At 26.3% G+C, this 23633-nt stretch overlaps 1 protein-coding gene across 1 annotated transcript in view; it reads left to right on the top strand.

The window, feature by feature from the left end:
* LOC129961953 (RNA polymerase II-associated protein 1-like) overlaps positions 1 to 23428 on the top strand; it is a 57122-nt gene extending 33694 nt beyond the window's left edge. The window contains exons 16-33 of the mRNA XM_056075602.1: positions 530 to 636; positions 868 to 923; positions 1590 to 1691; positions 2758 to 2910; positions 3017 to 3113; positions 6499 to 6567; positions 7514 to 7623; positions 7750 to 7945; positions 8071 to 8211; positions 8503 to 8627; positions 10411 to 10515; positions 12477 to 12599; positions 13499 to 13644; positions 17669 to 17795; positions 18260 to 18425; positions 18988 to 19072; positions 20919 to 21058; positions 23159 to 23428. Of these exons, the coding sequence (XP_055931577.1) occupies positions 530 to 636; positions 868 to 923; positions 1590 to 1691; positions 2758 to 2910; positions 3017 to 3113; positions 6499 to 6567; positions 7514 to 7623; positions 7750 to 7945; positions 8071 to 8211; positions 8503 to 8627; positions 10411 to 10515; positions 12477 to 12599; positions 13499 to 13644; positions 17669 to 17795; positions 18260 to 18425; positions 18988 to 19072; positions 20919 to 21058; positions 23159 to 23293 (2183 nt within the window). The 3' untranslated portion in view covers positions 23294 to 23428. The remainder of the gene's footprint in view (positions 1 to 529; positions 637 to 867; positions 924 to 1589; positions 1692 to 2757; positions 2911 to 3016; positions 3114 to 6498; positions 6568 to 7513; positions 7624 to 7749; positions 7946 to 8070; positions 8212 to 8502; positions 8628 to 10410; positions 10516 to 12476; positions 12600 to 13498; positions 13645 to 17668; positions 17796 to 18259; positions 18426 to 18987; positions 19073 to 20918; positions 21059 to 23158) is intronic.
* Positions 23429 to 23633: the final 205 nt, after the last annotated feature.

The raw sequence follows: 23633 nt of genomic DNA, 5'->3' as shown, positions 1-23633 counted from the left end.
CTACTTTTGCACATTAATGCACTGAGTGAAATATAATCTAATTAATATAAAAATGTAAAGTCTAGCCTCATTGATTCTTTAAAATACATTTATTATTACAAAGAAAATACTGTGATGATCATATTTCCTATCAGGAAACATGAAGTAATGAAATCTATGTTCAATTAAGAGTTGTAGTTATTAATAAAACACACTACAAAATGAGAAAATATTTAATTGCCTTTGCATTTCAAATTATTTTGTGATGATTTGTAAGATTTTTATCACTGTAGTTTGGAAATTAGGAAAATAACTGCTACATTTTTCTTTTTGTTTACTATCACTATGATATATATATATATATATATATATATATATATATATATATATATATATATATATATATATATATATAAATTTTATCTAAATTTTTTTTTATTTATTTCATAAAAACTCAGCTAAATATTAACAAATTGTTACAGTTAAATTTTAAATATAATTTAATCTATTGTGCTGTATATATATATATATTTTTCTTTGCCTCTCTTAGATTGTAGCAAACTTACTGATACAGTTAACTTTAGTTACCCAATGCCTTCAGCAATGAAACTCATGCGAATCATAGTTTCTTCAAGCCAAGAACTTGCAGTTCACTTAGTAAGAATTTTTCAAAGGACTGTTTTTTCTTTTTAATATTTTATAAATATAAATACATACCAAGAACTTTTGTTTATGATAAAATATCAATATATTTTTCAATTATTATACATGTCATATAATTTTACATATTTTTAAAGAATTTTTTTTTAATCAATAATTATTTTTACTAAAGCAAAATTCTTTTTGGCAATTTGTTGAAATCGATATTAACAAAATGTTTATTTTCAGATTGAAAACCATGATTTAATTTCTAACATAATATTATATTTGACTTTACAACCAAAGTAAGCATACTTTTTTTTTTTTTTTTTCATGCATGAACATACCTTTAAATTTTGTTGATAACAATAAGATAAATTTTTGAAATCCTGTTTTGTTTATGTAGCAATAAGAATTAATTGAGAAATAACTGGATACTTGTTATCATGCTTGCTTCTGATTAAAGAATTTTGTTTTGTTCAGTGAATTGTGGTGCACAATTATTTTTATATCATTAGATACAGATATATATATATATATATATATAAATTATTAGTTAACTTTTGATCTATCTACCTTGTTAGAAATAAAATTTATGAATTGCTATTTATGAAATTCAACTTTTTTTTACACTCGGTTGATACATATTTAACACTTTTATGCAATATGGTATTTTTTAATCTCCTTTTTTTATTTTTTGAAAGATTTCAACAGAAAATTTTAAAAGAAATGTGTGATAGATTTAAGAATTTGCCAATTCCATGAATTAGTTATCTTGTCAGATTAATGCTTTTGGTTTTAAGAGGTGTATTTTTAAATATTAATTTGAGTTCAGAGAAAACTTTGCTCTGGCTCAAATTATAAAAATCAGATTTTTTTTTTTTTTTTTTTTTTTAATTTCCTGTCTTTTAAAATTTTTATTGTAAATGCTAACAGCTTTTTTTTTGAAATTATTATTATTATTATTTTAGTGATGGAAAAGTCACTCTTCAAGATATTCAGGAGATAATGATTGAATCACTTAAAACTTTTCATATTTTATTATCCTATGGTCTGGCATATGACATATTTTTGTAAGTATATATATATATAATTTTGTATCATTTATTATAAGACTTTCCTATTCAACTTTTAAATTATGAACAATTTTATCAAAATTTTTAATCTTTTTTTTTTCTTTTTGTGTATGAAAAATTATCTTATTAAAATATATCAATTAAATTGCTTAATTTAAAAAAAATTTCTAAGAATGCAAATCTAATTTTCAAAGAATGAATTGTTTCAAGTTTTTGTCTTTTTAAGGCTAAATTTTTATTCTTTGTTAAAAAAAAATGATTTTTTTTTTCAAACTTTTTAGACTATATATATATCCATTTTTTTTGATAAATATTTGGTGCATATTATATTAAAAACAATATTATCTCAATTTTATTTTGAAATCAATTTCTTTTTGAAAAATTCAGCAATGAGTCATTAAGAATTTCTATTAGCTCTTTTTAGCATTCTACTTCTGAATAGTTATTTTCAAAATATTCAAAAATGGAAAACAAATGATTTTTTGGAAAACCATATGATTTTTTTATATGAATTGATTCTCTGTGTATATATGTGCATTTTATTTCCTTTAAAACCATTATTTCTATCCATGTTTTTTACAAAATGCATACAGGATATATAAACTTCTATATACAACATATCTAAGTATAATGTCCAATCCCCTACTTTTACTGTTAAAAGTGTTAATTCTGTCAAACTTATTATTCAAATTTTCAGTTTAGAGAACTGGCAGGAACACATTTAAACACTCAATTATACTAACAATATTTCTGGCGATCTTTCATTTTCTATTTCAGTCGTTAAAAAATTTGGATTATCATTTATTAGTCATATATTGTTCTTTTTACTCTTTGTGTACATACCTGTAATAAGGTAGTAATTTCACATTTATTATGATGTGTATGCTTTAGGTTTGACATTGTTATTATTTATACTTTAAAAGTTACATGAAATATATCTTACTTCTCCTTCATATATATATATATATATATATATATATATATACATACATAACTATTCTTCACCTGTAGAATTGCACATATTTTCTTTCCTTTAAATAAAATGCCATCTTATTTTTTTTAGAGAACTTTTTCCCATATTTTTAAAGCAGATGGAATTTTGTTTAAGTCTTGATTTAAATTTTGAAAGAAGTAGCCATATGCGAGACTTTGAATATGCCTCCCATCTTTTTAAAGTTTTAGAAGCTGTTGCTATAGCTTCTTCAAAATATGAAAGGTATTGTTTTCAATTATACTTAAAAAAGATTTAATATCTCTGTTCTTTTTTTAAATCTTAATATATTAAATACATTAAATAATTTTAAAAAAAAATCTGTTTGTAGTGATTCATCATATGCAGCTATGAATGCTATTTTTAACAAATCTCTGGTCTGTCTTAAGAAGTGGCTTTGGCAATTTCCTCAAGACAGATATAATGATGTAAGTATTGATTACATATTCCTTATCCATTTTTGTGTTAAAGATAGTGAATATTCTTTTATTCTTATTTCTTTACAGCTCAAATACCTAGTGGTAACTCATGATGTAATTATTTTCATGTTTGTGACCAATGGAAAATCAACTATTTAATTAATTATCATAAAACCAAATACTTTAGTAAATAAAATAATGCAACATATACACAGGTTAAAATTATCACATTGAATCAAGAGACTATGCTATATTTTAGAACTATTTTTTTTTTTAGATAAAATATTATAATGCACATGATCTTACTATCATCTGCATTTTTATTTGTATTAATATGAGAAGATTTTTATATCTTATTGATGATTGATATTAATAACAGATTATCCAAAACCATTTTTGAAAAATTCAGAAAGCTTATTTTTTTTTGAATTATTAATTATTTTTAACGAATAGTGCAAAATCTTTAGAGCAATTTTAGCATGTGTTTGCGACTTGAAATATGTAAACTCAATTCCATTTTCATCTGTGAATTCTAATCTCAAAGAACGTGTGAAAAAATTTAAAGAGTAATAAATTTTTTTTATTGTAATTATTCAGACTATTTCTACATATCTGCTTGAAATTGTATAGGAATGCTTAAAACAGAATATAAAATGATTGCTTTCCCTGTGTAACTTCCAAATTTGTTTGAAGGATCTGAACTGTTGCAGAGGTACCAATCAACTTTTTACCTAATATGGTGGGGTATATATAGTTGTGATAAAGCTTTATTTGTGGTATGCCTTCTTTCCAACACTCTTGGAATATAATAATAAATTGTTTTCTCTTTGGTTTTATTTGTTTGCATGCAAAATAATCAGAGCATATTATAAAATTGTCAGGAGGGAGTTCTGAATAAATTTTTTGTAACAGAAAGTTGTAAAGCAGATTTCCAAGTTAACATTTTTAATGACAATATGTTAAAATGAACCTTATTTAACACTAACCCATATTTTGATCCTTTTTTTTAATGATAAATAAATCAATGTGCCGCCATTTTGTTTGCTTACAAAACATTTCATATGGCAATGAAAATACAATTTTAATTAACAATTTTAAATTAATTGTTAAATCAATTTTCATGAAACATTCACAGAAATTTTCCTGATGTATCTCAAAGTATTTTTAAACAGAATTTGAAATATATATATATTCTATAGTTATGTTTTTTGCGAATAGAAATTTGGATGCTTTAGTTTGTTTATTTAGATAGAGGTAAGTGAAGAATTTTAGGAAAGAATTGAAGTCAGCTTTTATTTTACTTCTTTCCTTTCTCTCTCTCTCTCTCTCTCTCTCTTTTTTTTTTTTTTTTTTTCATAGAAGCATTTGCCAAATAAAATATTTTTATTTTATTTTATTCAAAAATTACTGCTGCAGCAAAATTATTTCAAGTAGTTTGCAATAACTAAAGAACATTATATATATATATATATATATACATACAGGGTAATTGGTAACTCCTTTATAGCTCTTAAAATTCAAAATGGTGTCTCTTATAGCCAATTAAGTAGCATGTACCTATAATAAAGTGTCTATGCTGAACTTTATTGAGAAAAGTTACACCTGTTGGCAGAATACATATATATATATATATATATATATATATATATATATATATATATATATATATATTAATGTACAAAAATTCTATTTAGAAAAGTGTAATTTTGTACTATAATAAAAGCACATGAGACAGTTTCATTGAGTTATCTAGCATTCTCTCCCACCCCCAATGAGGTTTTCAGCCTTTTTTAAAATTATATTTGTTTAATTTCTTTATTGCTTAACTGAGAAAAATGGAATACAACTTAGAATTTTCAATAAGAGTGAACCCTTCTGCAAGTCATGGAAAATTTATTTCCTTTAATCACAATTATCTCTGTCAATTTTATAGATAACTCCATGAAACTTTTACCTGTGTTTTTATTATAGTATAATATACATTTAACTAACTGGGCTTTTTGACTTATCTCCTTTATTTTTTGAATTTTTTTTTCTTGTAACTTCCTTATTTCAATGCTAGGGGTGCTGTAATTTATCTCAATAAATTCAACATATTCACTGTACTGTAGTTGCACATTACTTCCTTGGCAATACAAAACGTAATTTGGAATTTAAAGAACTCAAAATGACTGTACCGATCACCTTGTATATATAGTTTAAATTATAAATCATTAGTAATTGTGGTAGTGAAACATAAATCAAAATGTGACACTAAGTGATAAATGCATTAATTGATCATCAGAGGATTAATTAAAGTGGATACAAAAGGATTTATAATATTTTCTGTAAAATGAACTGAAAAGATACCGTCTTCATCCCAGAAGATCAATTATGAAAGATGGGAAAATTGATATAAAGTAAATAGCTTTTTAAAAAGTGTGTAATATAGACCAAGTGCATCAAATGTGGAAACATATTGGAGATAAAAAAAATGAAGAAATTAAAAGTAACTGTATATCTTAATGGCAGTATAAAGGTAATTTTTCTTTGTACCCTTGTATATCTTTTCTGAAATTTTGTTAATATGTTTTAGATACTGTTCTTCTGTACTCCAGTTTACTTTAAACTTAAAAAAAAAAAAAAATGTTTTTAATTTTTGTTAAATTTTATTTTTATCTTCTCTTTAATTTTCTTAATATTTTCTGCGCCTAATATATTTCTAAAATTTTGCTGATATGTGGCCAAAAAGGATATAAATTTTGAATGAATTTAAATTTATTTTTTCCACAAGGAAAAGATTTATAAATGAGAACAAAGTTGGAAAAGATTTGTTTGCACCATAACTAAAGAGCAAAGTGTTTGAAATTTGTCTTTTTTAGTGATTTTACTGAGATATTCTGACAGGGATTTCTTTCAAATGTGTCAACTGAGGAAAGGAAATATCAGATATTTTTGGAAGGAATATGTAGGTGTTAAGGATTTTTATCCCTTTGCTCTGAGCATGAAAAAATGCAGTGATCATAACTTTCTATAGCACATATTAGAAATAATTAGAGAATAAAAGTGGTATTCAGATCATGAAATAAGAAAAAGCTGATTTAAGATAAAAATTAGGAAATTAATATGATTTTTAAGTTAAATTAAAAAAATATCATTACATATATGCATGCACACACACACACACACACACACATATGCAAATAGAAAATGTGGCTTATTTTCCTCTACAATAAATCATTTTAATTGCTATATCAATTTTTTTTCTATGTCTTTATTTTCCCCCTCTAAAATAATGCTGCTTTATAGACATTTTATTATAATTATTTTAGTTATCATTTAAACACAATATAATTATTTTAGTTATCATTTTTTCACAAAAGGTCTTTTTATTATTATGTAATTTTATTTATAGCATGGAATGTTGCTGCTTTCTACTTGTATGAATTTCATTTCTACATGCTATGAGAAATTACATAATGAGGTGAGCAATATAAATTGCTTGTTTGTTTTTTTTGTTTTTTTTAAATTTTATTCCTTTTTTTTTAAATCAAAGAATTTACTACAAAATTGGAATATTTCTGCACTTTAATAAATGTCTTATTTATTTGTCATAAGAATATCTGAAGACTAGTTACTCAGTCCAAAGGTCATAAAATAAAACATACTTTTTACTATGCACATGATCAGTTTTGATTTAATTATATATATATATATATATATATATATATATATATATACATCTGAAAGAATAAACAAGACTTGATCAGATTTTTATTTAATTTTGGGTATGTAACAGTATTTGTAACAATTAAACAATTATTTCAAGTATCTTCTCCCTTCAAACTGAGCAGAAATATGAGTTAAAAAATTTAACACATCAACCCTAAAAACTAAAGAAACAAGCATTAGAACTGAGATATTAGCACTAAATTATTTTTTATTTAAAATCATGCTATAACATAAAAATTGTGTAATTTTCTAATAATATGTTCATGCGTTTAAATTTCTTCCATTTTTGAAATAGTAACTTAGATAAATGGCTTATTAGCATGCTTGTTCAGTTTTTGTTATTTGATTAAAGGCTTATTATATACTTAACTTTACTTTTCACTGTTAAAAAATGGAAGGATATAATCTTGCTTTTTTTTTATTTAAATATCTTTCTTTGTTAATTGTTAAATCTTGATTCAACATGTTTTTTTTGTAATTTAATTTAATTCCTATTTATTTATTTTACAAATGTTGTGATCCAAATTGTTTTAAATGAAAAATCTATCTCTTTTTCTTTCTGCATTTCAAATTAATATTTGAAATGTCTCCTTAAAAAAGAGAAAAAAATATGTAACTCTATTAATTCTTGCTTACTTTAATTAAATTTGAATGTGTGATTTTATTTAGTTTTCTTATATGCTTTTTTTTTATTTTAGTTAATATGTAAAGCTTGGAAACCTTGTTCAGAAACAAAAGAGGTTTTTAATTCTTACTTACTTCCCTGTATTAAATCTAAAATGTTTAAAAGATTACTTGAAAATTTAAGGTAAGGAGAAAAAAAATAATCCATTTTAAAATAAAATTTTTGTAACTCCTAAAACTTTTCTCACTTTTCATTTAATTGTATTCCATAACTGTTTTTGAATATATATATTACATCATTTTTCTACAGGTCTTGTTCTATACTTTTGAATTCAAGTCAATCTGGCAATAAACGTGATAGCAAAACTCTTATATCGTTAGGAAGTATATTATGGAAAGAGGATGTTGTTCCTGTGCTCAAAGAGGATTCTTCCATACCATTGCTCTTAGCTGTACTGAGGTTATGTATTTTACAGAAGCAACATTTTAGTGATACTAATAATCAGGTGATTTTTTTTAAATTTTATTTTCATTTGATAGTTTATTTTTTTAGTGTAAACATTATATTTGTTGCAGTACAAATTCTGATTAATCATTTTATTATAATCATATATAATTATTTTAATTTTAGTTCCTTGAAGAATTACTTCTGGATAAAAATATTTTAGTATATCTTGAAAGCTTAGCCTCAGAAAAGTTGAATGCATTGAATTGGTTTGCTAAATATGAAAAGCATTTAATTGCTCTGATTTTAAAGTTGGCATCTCTTGTGGTATGTATCATGTAAATTATATTCAAAACTGATTAATGGTAAAAGTAATTGACTTAAGGATAGATTTGGACCATTTAATACTTTCTTATAAATAAAATCATTACAAATAAAATTAAATTTATTCTAATATTTTTATTCATTGTCCCTATCATCAAATAATGTAAATATTAAAATAATAAAAATTGCAAAACTTTCAAACTGAATTTTCATAAGTTTTCATTTTTTAGTATTTTTTATTTGGTTATTGACAATCTGTCTTAAAAATTATGTTTTTGTATAATTTATCGGCAGACACCAAGAGAAGCTTCATTCTGGTATAAAACTGCTACATCAATTATACCAATTTTTAGAACTCCTGAAGAAGGTCTTGTTGAGGATTTATTTGAAAGCATCATATTTAATCCAGTTTTTATAGTGTAAGTACATAAAACATGAATTTTTTTACTGAATTTATAATTCATTTGAAATATATCTGAAAGAAATCTTTGATTATTTTAAAATTCAGTTATAAATTTTAATTTCTTTTATTAATTTGTATATGTTTATTCCTGTTTGATTTTAACCTAAGTTATAATCCTTTATTTATAAAAAAGTTGTATTTATTCAATATTAGCTGAACAACTTGACTTTTGATAACCAACTTGTTCATACAGATTATTGACTTTTTATGCTGTGAAATCATGAATACGAATTGCATTAAAAAATCTCATTATTGGGATACAACTGAAAAAAATGAATTTAATTGAATCAATGTGCTGCTAATACTGTGGATGCAAATGTTATGAATTCAAAGGAGAATTAAACATCCTATTTTGGAATTAAAGTCTATATAAAACATTTTTTTTTTAATTTTAATGTTGGAAAAATGAGCAGTTGAATATTTAAATGAGTGAATTTGAATTTCATCATGACTGTAAAACATCATAACATTACTTTGATTTTCTTTGCCATGTTTAGTATTTTTTTTCAAATAGAATAAAACAAAATTTGGATTCCTACTTTGTTAAATGCTCAATGGTAAAGTCTCAATTTACAAACAGAGTAAGCCAATAAAATTCAACTTTTCAGTTTAACATAATTACAGATGCATTGTAATTAAAAATGTTGTTAAAAAAAAAAAGAAATTCATATTGTTAACATTTTTAATTTTGAGATAATGTTTTTTTTTTTTTTTTTTTTTTTTTGTGAAATAATAGTTTTGGAAGATATGGTCATGAATTATCAGAGGCATGTCATAGCAATTATTCATCAGGTGATGATTAAGCTTATTTTTTACTCTGGATTAAACTTTTTATTTGATGCCTATTTCTTAATTTCTTTTATTCCTTCTTTTCTCTGATTAAATGATTTTAGTGACTCGTTGAGTTCCCGTAAGAGCATTTCTAATAAAGTTTTGCAGTTAGATTAATTAACAATATATTGAATAATTAAAAACATTCAATAAATCTGTCCGAAATATAACTTTAGTTGTTTATTTTCATTTAATTGTTGACATATGACAATAATAAAAGGAATTTCTGTGCACCTATGTAGCATTTTTAGTATATTGATAGCCTGCATCCTTCTGTCCTTCTCCTAGAGTTTCTTTAACTTTTAAATAACTTTTTAAATTAGAATATTCATATAAATAACTTTGAATTAACTCTTATTAACTCAAATGAATTCTTATCTAATTGTAAATATATAACAGAAGAAAATGCAACCTTATTTAATAAATGAAAATCTATTTAACCAAGTCAGTTATTTAATAATTTTGTTAACATAACTCCAATCAAAGCTATGATAAGTAATTTTGCTTAATATTAAAGTACTTCATGGAAATGCATGTTATCAAAACTTATGCCAGGAAATTCAAACCATGGCATCTCATTTAAGATTTACCTAAATTTAGAAGTCTTGCCATCAATTAATTTTTCTTTTATTTTCCTAGCATCTGATATTGCTATTGCATTCTGTAATATTCCTCTAGAAATATTCACGTTTTTTTTTTTTTTTTCATTTGCATTTTTAAACATGGTACAACTATTTTGGCCACTATAATAGTGAATTTGAAGTATATTGAAATATTTGTTTGATTTATTCTTAATGATCTTTTAATTTTAATATTTTAATTTGTTATTTATTATTTTCCCCCATGTTTCTAGACATTTTATAGGTTTATTTCATATCAATTTTTCATTTTGTAAAATTTTTATTTAGTTCTTCTGATAAAGAAATCTGCAAGGATACCTTGTGTAGACTTCCAGTCATAGCCAAGTCATATATTTTGTGTTTATTAGAGCCTGATGCATTATTGCATTCCAGGTGAGTAAAATATTCTTTTCAATGTTCCATCAAAATAATCAAAGAAATAAATAATAACTTTATTTCATATAATGAGTTTTCAAATATTCTTACTTTTTGATTAAAAATTGCATTGATATATCAGTTGCTGAGTTCCATTTAAGGTGTCAAAAACTTCATGTTCGAGTGTTCTAACATATACCCACACATTGTATTTAATAATACATAGATGAACACTTTATGCATAAAGAATTATAAAAAGACAAATTGCAAAATAGATCAATGCAATTATGGTTTATCAAATAGTGTATGAATAATGCTTGAAATCATTACTATCTGCAGTTAGTTTAGTTTAGTTATATTAACATCCCGTTTGAAGCAACACAAGGGCTATTTTGGGACGGACCTCGCAATTTTGAACCGCAGTCAGATGACGAGGACGACACCTGAGCTGGCACCCCCCTCTCCACACCACACCACACCAGCGGGAGGATGTTTGGTCATGACGGATTTAACGAGCAACAGACCCCCTTACACGACAGTTCTTCGGTGGAATATGGTCTCGAACCTGAAACCCTCTGGCTCCAAGCCGAGACCTTACCACCAGGCCACCGCGGCCCTGCACTATCTGCAAGAATATGATCCTTGCTACAGCAAATTATGGATTTTTCAAACTTTCAAATATTCTTGGACTATCTCAAGAATATGCAATTGTTTCAACAACTTAATTAGAATTCCTCATCAAATTATCAGATCATTAAACAAATATTGTTTGAATAAAATCTTTGGAGAAAGTGGACTTTGCCCCCTCCCCCCTTTTTTTTTAAAAAAAAATTCAGCCGTACTAATGTAAATGTTCAAAACTTTTTATGGCAGAACTTGCATCCATTTAAAAAGCTTTCATAATATAAGCATATTATTTTTAGCATTATTCCTTAACCTCTTCAGACCTAGTATCCAGTACATTAGACATCAGCTTTGAACAGCCAGCATTTATTTCACTTTTTACTGATAAAATTGCATGCGATTTTTTTTTAGTTTATTCTCTGCTTTCATGTTATTAATACTTTAATAAGAATTGCTCCTTGTAGGATTGGCAATTAAGTCTTTTGCATTTCTCAAAACATGAATTATCTTTGCCAAAATTAGTTCTATTTTAAAATTATTAGTAATATATAATATTTTATTTGCCATTTTCAATACTTGCATGAGAATTTATTGCAATTTTGTGAGTATTATACAATTAATTATTTGTTTGCATTGCTTTATATATATTTTTTTTAAATAGAAATGTTTAGATCTAAGTGCATGTCCGTTATACCGGACATTCCGACTCGTTGCATGTTAAGCTATTGTAATGTCACTAAGCTAATTGAATTTTTAAAAATTTTATTCAAGCCTGAGTTTTTATTGACAACTTTTCTTTGGGGACATATTGGAATTCCATCAAGTCTAATATGAAATAAGTTTTTAATTTTTTTTATAAATGATATTTTTTTACACAAATTCCAGCAGTTGATTTGGTATGTAATATCTTTAATTATATATATATATATATATATAAATGTTTGTAGGGTATTATGGTTTATTTCAAACTCTGCACACAATTGCAAAAGTACAATCAAGTTTTAAAAGATGTTTTTGTGGCCGCTAATAAAATAACTGATTTTTCATTAGTAAAAAATATAAAAATTTAATCTGTAATAATTCTGGGTATATCATTTATTAAATATATTTTGTGAATGTATGTTGAGAAATTGAAAAGTATATAAATTCATTGTGCTTTTTCTGTTACATCTTTTATTTAAGGGACCATCTTATAAGAAAATGTGCCCCATGCATGTTCCAAACTTAAAAACTACTGCAAAGATAATCTTTTCTAATTTATTTGTATTACTTTACTGTGTTGATTTTTAATAAAGATATTTTGTAACCTATTTTTATACCATGTTTCTTTTAAACAGCTCAAATTTTATTTTTAGGCATATTTTATCTGGAAACACTGATGTTAATACAGTTTCTTTTTTGTGCAAAACTCCTTTTCTGTTATCATTTGATTGGTCCTATAAACCCATTGCAGAACAGTATTACAATTTTACTAAGAGGTATTTTATTACTTATTTTATATTTTGCAGATACTTGTTTTTATATATAATTTTGGATCTACTAAAGAATTGATACTGTACTTTTGCTCTATAAATAAAAATTAGAGAAAACACACACACACACACACAGATTTTCCAAGAAAATAAAATAAAGAATTATTAAAGGCATTATGTTTAGTATTAAATAAAAATTTAAATAAATGAAAACAGCCTTTTATATGTATATGCACTCTAATAGAAATCTAAATATACAATTATATATTTGAATATCACTTACATTGATTTTATTTATAGTACAGTATCTGAGCTGTACTGAGTTTTTATAATCAATATCAAAAAGGAAAAATTCCCCATTAATTTCTCTCCTGAATTACATACATTGAATACATTACAGGCACTTTACATATGGCTTTATGCTTTACCATTTGTGTTAAACTTTGGCCCATTGGAAAAATGCATCCTCTTATCTAATATTAATAAAAAGATAAGCTTTATTATTTTATTTAACTTTTATAAACACATTTCTATGTATTTCATGGCATACTATTTTACCTGTGTGTCTTGTTTGTCCCAAAAAAAAAGGGAATTGAATATTGGGATCTCTTCTCTATTATTCAAATAAAAAGTATCTGTTGAAAATTATTTTGTTAATATTATGATATATATGTTCTTTGACCTTTACCTTTACTGTAGCCTGCATTGCTTATTATCTTGCTCCTCTATTCACATTTCATTCCTATTAGTTAGCAATTATCTCACTTAAATTTTGTCATTCGTGCTATTTTCTAATCGTAGAATTAGCATTTATGTATCCAATATGAAAATCTGCTAATTTTTTTTCTCTAATATTACCAAGTTACAGAATTTCACTTATGATTTTAAACATTCTTTTTACATAGCAATAGAAAGCCAATATCTGAGGTCAGTTTACAGCTAACAAGTAGTTTACAGTGGATACATATGTGCCATGATCTGCAATTGCCTCTTGTCAAAGATATTCCTGGTGCTGTTGATTTCATGTATTTCTGTATGGTATTTTTATTAGGTAAGATTTTTATTTCCACTATATGTGAGATTTTGAAAAACAGGTGTGTTAATAGTAATTTGACTCTTATTTTGGACTGTAGTGATACTTTTTATCAATATTTTTTTTAATTAACCGCAAATAAATTTTGTTTATTTGAATTTAAGATTAAAAGGCCTTAAGGCCTATTAGTTCTTCAGATAATTTTTTCCTTTAATTTTACTGATAGAATTTGTAAATCATGTTAATGTGGTAACATTGCAAGTAGCAAAAATAATATTTGTATTGTGAAAGAAATTATGCAGAATCGTGTTTATATATGTATTTATAGTTATTTTACTCTTAATTTTTATGTTTCATATCTTTTGCTTGATTTTCATCATGAACTCCATTGTTCACTTTAATTTGAAATTTAATTTGATTATTTTTTCAAAAATTGTTTATTATTATACTCTTTCACCCTAACTTGGCAGTATTGTAAAAGGCAGAAAATGTGACGCTCCACGTTGGAAAAGAGTTCCCCATCAATTCCGACTTTAAAATAGTTAAAATGCTCAGAAATTTATCAAATAATGTCATAAATTACAGAAATCCTTTTTTTATCAGTATGTATTTAAAATTATTCTCAAGTTAGAAGTGTTTATCTGTTAAGTATTTTGTAAATAAAGCGAATGAATAAAACGAAACGATTGACATAATAAATTCCACTTTGGCTAGAACCGGTCTTCAAGGTCAAATATTTGGCACGCTTTTCTTTTACGTCTCCGCCAACTCAGCTTCATTTAGTTCCCAACCATTATCATCTTTCGTACTTTTTTATTCTCGCTGTTTTACCAGCTGATATTTTTGATACTATTAATCACATCAGTAGTTATTACTTTTGATTGTTGAATATTTATTCGATTCGTCATTTCTATTCACTTCTAAAATGTCTGAAAAAGAAAAAGTGTTATCACTGAATACGCTTTGCACATCTTTAAGACGAGTGAAATCAACAAAAAGTGCAACATGAAAACAGAAATAAAGGCATCCAGTCCTTTAAGTACCCCTGGAAAGAAGCAACCTGGCTCAGTAGGTAAACATTCAGGTCATCTTATGAAATAGTAAATATGATGATGTAAAAATGATGATTTTACATTATCCTGTATCTGACAAAAAATCCATGCATTTATTTGTAGAAATGAGATCCCAGCAATAGATAAAGTTTTAAAAGATATGAATGATGATACAGATATCTTTTCTAAAAACATTAACCGAACTAAGCTTTACAGAATATTGAAAGATTTAGGGTTTTCTTTTGAGAAACGATGAAACGAAATGAAATAACTTTAATGATTTATTAAAATAATGTATCAATAATATTGAAAAAAATAAGGAAAAAATTAATTCTCTAGTTTAAAATGATAATATAATAAAGTTAATAAATATTTACTATTTGGCGAAAAATTTGTGAGATAAAGTTCCGCCAGCGATCTGCATTTCTAGTAACTTTATAGTTTAAAGTAACCCAGTTCCCCTCACAGCGACTGTGATTCGGCATGCCTAGAATATACACTACTGCCAAGTTAGGGTGAAACAGAGTATAGATAGTTCTGTTATGTAGTTTTCATGTTATGAATAATTCAGCTATTTATTGCTTGTATGCATTTTATATCATTATGTATCAAAAGCTTAGTTAATATTTTTTTCATACAAACACTCATGTCCAGAAATTAAGGATAATTCAGAGTCATGCGGAAATCGAACTCTAAAATACATATATCACCCATAAAATGACTGCACACATCTTCAAAAATCATGTGCAAGCCATTAGATGACACCAATAGTATGTCACAATGATGAGAGTGTAAGAGAGTGATGTATAAAGAATACAGGCAAAGAAGTAAAATTGTTCACGTGCTTTATAAGCCTTTCAGTGCAATAACTGCATAGTTATGACACAAAGGACGCATTTAGAGGATTTTTTATGTGGTAGAATTATCAGCTTTCTGGAATGTGGGCGTACTGAGCTGGAAGTATCTGAGGAACTTGGAATTGCCCAAAGTGTCATCTCCAGGCTTTGGCAATGATTACAAGATGATGGTAATGTTAGTAGACGTTACAGCACAGGTCGCCCCTGAGTTACAACACCGAATGATGACTTGTATTTACAACCGGCAGTTACAGCCAAAAGAAACAGACGGAGCACAGCATCAGACCTGTCTAGTCAGCTCTCTTCAGCCACTGTTATGACAGTTTCAAGGCAGACTGTGTACAGATACTTAGGGCATATTGGTCTATATACTCGTAGGCCTGTCAGATGTATTCCACTTACTGCAACTCACTGTTGCCTGCGGTTAGCCTGGAGTAGAGAGCATTCATTGTGGACACTGCAACAGTGGGCTTGTGTGATGTTTTCTGACAAGTTCAAGTTTAGCTTGCAGTCTGATTCTCGCTGGACTTTCATTTGGAGAGCGCCAAGTACCTGTTACCACCAAGAGAACATCATTGAATGACACCGTTATGGTGGTGCAGGATTGCTCGGTCGGGGAGGCGTTATTCTAGGTTCCAGAACTGACCTGCATGTTGAAACTGGAACCATGACAGGCCAAATCTATCGGGAATTCATTCTAGAACAACATGTATGTTTGTTTTGAGACGCCATGGGCCCAGAATTCATGTTTATGAATGACAATGCCCGCCCTCACCGTGCAAACATCATAAATGAATGCTTTCTATCAGAGGATATCACCCGTATGGACTGGTCAGCATTTTCACCGGACTAGAATCCAGCTGAACATGTGTGGTATATGCTTGGCCAATGAGTTGCAGCCCATCAACCACCTCCATGACTACCAGAACTTCGGAGAGCATTGCTTGATGAGTGGTGTAATATTCCCCAAGATCAGATCGATAATTTGATACTCAGCATGCCTAGGCGTTGTAGGGACTGTATGGCATCGTCTGGGGGGCATACCTACCATGCAATATTGATTTTTGTAAATTGCTCCTGGGAGCAAAAAATCGCAAATTTTATTAATGATATCAAACATATAGCATCTTTTTTGCTCTTTATCTTTTGTTTAATAAATAGGCTTTACAAATAAGTTACATTTGTTTTGCTTCTGACTCCTTCTTTTCCCGAACATGTATTATCCCTAATTTACGGACATGAGTGGATTTACTGTGTTGTAAACTATCTAAATAGTATCTCTTATTCAAAAGTTTTATACATTAATGTCAAATGGCTTTAAATAGTAATTAATTTTGATAGTAATGGAATAGTAATTGTTCTTTTTGTTTGTATTATTCTCTTGAATAAAATATGAAGAATGATGGTTAAAAAAAATTAACATTGTGGATGAAATGATTATAACATATAATACAATCGGGGATATAGAAAGACTATTAAGTTTTTTAAAAATTCATTTGATTTCTTCGAACTACTATCGAAAATATGAATCCTTCGAATTCACATTTTTCTGACAATTATCTTTTTTCATACTTATTTATGAAACTTATATTCATTTTATTTCTCAAAGAACTTCTTAGTTCATTTTATTTTAAATATTTGGAAATGAATACATTTGTTTGCCTCAAAGCATGAAAGAATATGCTCCACATAATAGAAAATTGTATTATACATGACTTGATAGATACATCTGATAATTAATCAAGTTCAGGCATATTAAGTACATATTTTAAACAAGACTTTTGTTTTCCAAATTTTTAGCTCTACTGTTCATAACAATAATAGGTGCATATGTGTGTATTTCTAGGCAAAATAAAAAATTAAATCAAAAAATCAAAAACAATAAAAAAATGTTTAATTTATCTTATGTGCAATACTAAACTGTTTATCATATTGTATGAATAGTAGAAATATTAATAGTAGCAATTTTCTTATCATATTATGCAAATTCATTTTAAACAAGAGTGCACTGCATGAGAATCCATTGTATAATTCTTTGTAAATTCTCATTACTTTTCATTTTGTAAGATGAGAAATATATTTGATTTACAGTTCCATTTTTATTTATTTATTCATTTTTATTCTCTTTCTTAGATGAAGATTTTTTCCGTGATTCAAATGTTCAAAACCTTTTGAAAGATTCTTTAATATCATTATTAAAATACAAGAGCATATCTTTAGAAAAGGTTGATTGGCCAAATATGAAGTCTTTTGATGATCTGTAAGTGTATAAATAGCTGTTATTTCCCTGTATTATTTAAATTTTCATTCTTTATAGAATGTCCGTAAATAATATCAAAGATATATTTTATTACATTATTTGAAAATAATAACCATTTACAACTAAAATATTAATTATCTATAATCTTAAATAATATAAGATTGAAGTTACATTTGCTGATGATTAAAATGTTTTATTTCATTTTTAAGAATCTATAATGAAACATATATATAATTCAATGTAATTCTGTAAACAACTCTTATTCATATTTAATTAAAATTGGCTTTTATGTTAAAAATTATAAAAGTGTAAAATGCAAAATTTGTTAACTAACAGATAATTTGCTAAAATAATACTTATATCATCTTCTACAGAAAATTTTCTTGGCATTATTCTCTAAGTTACATGTAAAATTAAGTAAAGCTATAAAAATTGGTCATAACAATTTTTTTCCTTTCCCATAGGTATCTTGAGATGTTGAATCAGTATGAAGCTGTTTCATATGGTGATCAGCTTTTTGGGAATTTTGTTCTGTTTCCTCTCCAACAAAGCTATCCTTCCAGATGGAAAAGATTACTTTTAACAGATCATTGTCAAGTAGTTCAATTTCTAAGAATGCCTATTTCTAAGGTACATGTTGTGGATAAAAACTTTAATATTAAATTACAGCATCGTTATTTAAATCATAGCTTACATTTTAATAATAAATTCCTGAAACACTCAATTTTTCTGTAAAATTTTTTAATTTGCTCTTAATATTTAAAGGCATTCATTCCTAATAAAAAGCTAATTGTAATTAAAATATCTATTGATACAAATTTAATTCCATTGATATATCACAGATTTATTTGAACTCTCATTTGTCAAGCATGCTTGCACTGTCTAAATGTCTGTATTGCTAATGTTTAAGACTATTTAATTAAACATTATATAAAAGAAATTTGAATAATGGGTTGCTTTCAATAATTATAATTTTGCAAATCTTCTTAGCAAGTTATTGGATTTTGATAGTATCTAGTTTATTTAAGATTTTGAAAAAAATAAAAATATCAAAATGAAAATAAGAAAATGATTCAGGGTGAATTTTTGTTTCTTCTCTGAAGGTTATTTTTACTGTTGTCATTTTCAATTTATTTGTAATTTGCTTTAATAATTTAATTTGTAATTATATTTTTTTATTTTGTTTTATTAGCTTTTAATACCTTTGCAAAAATTTTTGGAACCGAATGAAACAGAAGTTGATATCATCTTGGAATACAGCAAAGTTTTATTATCAGGTAAAAAAATTTCTATGAAAAGTTCAGTAATTAGTTGATAAATGTAGAGTGTTGATTAATTAATTTGTTTTAAAACTGATTTAGTACTTGATTGGTAATTAGTGTTCATTTCAAAAATTCATTCAATGTTTAAACTGAGTACTCAATCTGCAAATTTATGCAGCAGTAAATTAATAATTTAAACTTTAGTATTTGTTTAGTTATTTATATCCTGAATTAATTTATCAGCAACTTTAAATTGTGTTTTTACATGGCTGGATGAGTTTTGATGCTGGATAAGTCCAGGAAGAAAGAAAATATGAGAAATATTCAATAATTCTGCAGAATGAAGTGGGAGAAAATACTTTTTTTTCTCTAAATAAACAATATTTAGGTTTTAATTAAACATTACTTAGTTCCTTTATGGTTTCTACAATTAATTCATCAATGCTCCTGTTTTTTAAATTTTGTTTTTCCAATAAAATGTATACAACTTTGAAGAAAATGTTTCAAATTTCAACTCATTATTCAATGAAAAAAAATTATTAATAATCCATTGGAGCAAAATTGAAATAAGAGAATAATATGGAAGAATATGATAGTGTCAATTGTGTAGTTTTGTGCTCACAGCTGCATTTATGTAAATAAGCTAACAAAGAAGCACATTATTGTTCAATAATGTTTTTCCCTTTGCTGAAAAGCTTCAAAATTTCCTGCATCCTTGTAGACTGTGCCCTAACTTTTCAAGCTCATAGTGATTTTACTTTTTTTGAGATGAATTGTGTGCTTGCAGCTTATTGTTATTGATTTTTTTTATTTGATGCTGAAAGTAATAAGTAAAAAAAAAAAAAAAATGCACCACATTTTCTTTTTTTTTTTTTGATATTTTTTAATTCTCTGAAACATTCTTTGATACTCCACTTTGATCTAGAAAAATCAATCCTAACTTCCATCATGCTGAAAATTTACTCATCTATAAATGTTCATTCAAAAAATGGGTTGATATGCCCATAGTATTAATAAATTCATGTGGCCTCACTCTTATGTTATTGTTCAATATAATATGAAATATTTGAATGATGTCTTGAATTGTAATCATGGCTTATGATGTCACATATGGCCGAATTTAATCTATGGTATTTGGCATCCATGTTGTCATATGGCCATTATACATTAGAAAACTCTCTATAAACTGTCTTAATTAAAGGTGCACAGAGTCACCATAATGTTTATTAAACTTTAGTTTGATTATTTCACTTTCAGAATACAAAAAATGCTTTATCAACACATGAAATATTTTTTCAATTATTTATTAATTTCACAATGTTTAATCAATTAAAATAAATATGAGACATAACCTAATCAATATATTTAAATGAAGTTTTATACGATTCCGTCAAAAAATATGAACAGTTGAAAAATAATCTTAAACAAAAATTATGAATCTGTGTCATAGAATTGTTTGGATTTATCAATCAGTTTATAACTTCTTTAATTAGTAAAAATATTTTAATTGATAATTAAGATAATTTTATTTTCCCTCCTTCAGTTACTGTTTACAGCTTAGTACCCGAACTATCTTCATCTTCTTGTGAGACTGTCATACCTTATGAATATTAGAAAAGAAATCATATTACTAGATCTAAGCATTTAATTATAGCTTTAATTTAAAGTATTATCAGAATATAAAGGGTAAAATAATAGTTAAAACAATACAGTTTTTGGAGCAATTTTCTTTATCAAACTTTTTTTTAATCAAACCTTTATACCTTTAATATATTTCATTACCTTTTATACTAATTTTAGTTATTAATTAATAATTAAATTTATTAATTATTATTATTATTTTATATTTCTTATTCTACAGGTACTTTGAATCCTACGAGATGTCCTGTTCTGTATTTAATGGCTGTCCATCACATAAATCATTTCTTATTTGCCAGAGAAAATGAAGTAGCTAAATCACAGAAAAAATTATTATTGATTATTTTGCAATCTAAAAACAAAGTAAGTGTTATATGAGCAATTTTTAATAACATTTTGTATCATTGGTTACATGATGGAATATTTAAATTCATTGAAACAAAAATAGCATTTCCTATGTTAATATATAATTATTTATTGCATTGTGTATATCATGTGAGACATGCTATCGATTTGTATTAAATATATACAGTGGCTCAAAAAATTGAGAGTACACCTTATGTTTACTTGATAAATGCGACTTTCAATATAAATAACACATAACCGAGAAGTGCAAACTTGTTTTTATTTTTACACATAACAAATGGTTTAATTTAAAGTAAAAATAAAGAAAAATCAACGGAAAATTCCTAAATTGAAAATTTTCAGAAGCATTTTAAATGAACATACGCAGAATTTTGCCTCAAAAAATTGAGAATACACCAATGAAATTTTTGCAATATCATGCATAGAAACAAAGTGTCGCTATTAAATTGCATGTCTTTTTGCTCTTATAATGATCTCTAAACGTCATGGTACTGATTCGACCAATTTTTGGTGGTATTTGAAGATATTTTAACCATTCTTGCACCACTTGTTTTAAATGGGTTTTGTTTCTAATTTTGCATTTTTGAAGCACTTTTCCGAGTATGGCATACGAATATTCAATGGCATTGATGTCAGGGTACTGTGGTGGTGTGTAACTGTTGTTTACAATGAAAAAGACATCATATTTTGACGTTACCTGCATTCTGTTTGGGGTCATTGTCCTGCTGGAAAATGGAATTTGCATCTAAACCCGAATTTTTAACATTTTCCTTTAGATTGCTGCTACCATATGGTTCATCCAACGTGTTGCAGAAACTTTTCAAATCATAGGCAGAAGTGTAAGTACTGAAACTGTGCTAAATGCCATTAGACAAGCTGGATATAAAAGTCGCATTGTTGGAGAGAAACCGTTCATCAGCTTGCAAATTCAGAAAAAGCATTTGAAGTTTGCAAAAACTCTTCAATTGAAGACCAATAAGCTTTGGAAGAAATCTATATTTAGTAATGAAAGAAACCTCAACATTTTTGCCAGTGACAACCATCTTACTGTATGGAGAAAGCGTAATACTGCTTTGTAACCAAAAAATGTACATCCTACAGTTAAACATGATGGTGACTCCGTGATGATTTGAGGTTATATGGCTTCATCCGGGGTAGGAAATTTAATTTTTATAGATGGCATTATAAATGATACGGTTTACTTGGATATACTTGGCAGCAATCTAAAGGAAAGTGCTAAAAATTTGGATTTAGATGGAAATTTCATTTTCCAGTAACAACTCCAAACAGAATACACGTAACTTCAAAATATGGTGTTTTTTTTCATTGTAAATAGCAGTTACACACACCACCACAGTACCCCAACATCAATGCCATTGAATATTCGTGGGCCATACTCGAAAAAGTGATTCAAAAACACAAAATTAGAAACAAAATCTATTTAAAACAAGTGGTGCAAGAAGAATGGTGTAAAATATCTTCAAATACCACCAAAAATTGGTCCAATCGGTACCATGACGTTTAGAGGCCATTATAAGAGCCAAAAGACATGCAATTTAATGGTGACACTTTATTTCTATGCGTGATATTGCAAAAATTTCATTGGTGCATTCTCAATTTTTTGAGGCAAAAGTCTGCGTATGTTCATTTAAAATGCTTCTGAAAATTTTCAATTTAGAAGTTTTTTGTTGATTTTTCTTTATTTTTACTCTAAATTAAATCATTTGTTATGTGTAAAAATAAAATTATGTTTGCACTTCCCGGTAATGTGTTTTTTTTTATATTGAAAGTCGGATTTATGAAGTAAAAGTAAGGTGTACTCTCAATTTTTTGAACCACTGTATATATATATATATATTGATTACATTTAATTTTCATGAATATGATGTCCATTAGAACTTGTAGTTTTATTGATGAATTTGTCATCCTATAGCAACTGTACTTTTTATTTACTAAATATAAAATTTATTAAAATCATTCAAAAATTTTATGATTATGACTTTTGCATATATTTAACAATTTATTAATGCCTAATACTTTTATTTTATTTTTTATTTGTTTATTTACTTAATTTGGAATTTTTTCACCTCTTTTCAGAAAATCCAGCATCAAATTTTACTTTATTCTGGTGCTAATACTAGTTTTGAATGTGGTTTTTCTGTCAAAGAAAATCTTTCACATGAAGATCAAGAGCATTTCAGTGGTATAATTGGTCATCCTGTAAATATATGATACTTGTATGCCAATCATATTTTATGAAAACATCTGTGATATCATACATGCAAAATGTATATTGTAATAAGATTGCATCTGTTATTCATCAAAACTGTAAATGGTATTTCATATATTAAAAATTCTCACAGGAAAGACGAATTTTTCATTTGTTTTATTAATCATATCACCATTTGTGGAATGAGAATTAATTAATTATTTTTATAATTTCAAGGAGATTGGATTCCTCTTAGGTTATTGATTTAAGCTTGCCTTGAGAGCCTATTATGAAGTTCTTTTTACAATCTGTATAAATTTATTGTAGCATACTGGGTGACATTTATGGTAATCATTCATTAGG

The sequence above is a fragment of the Argiope bruennichi genome, chromosome 2 (genome assembly GCF_947563725.1).
Source record: "Argiope bruennichi chromosome 2, qqArgBrue1.1, whole genome shotgun sequence".
NCBI classification, from domain to species: domain Eukaryota; kingdom Metazoa; phylum Arthropoda; class Arachnida; order Araneae; family Araneidae; genus Argiope; species Argiope bruennichi.
The sequence above is the reverse complement of the archived record's forward strand: the minus strand, read 5'-3'. Positions and strand labels throughout refer to the sequence as shown.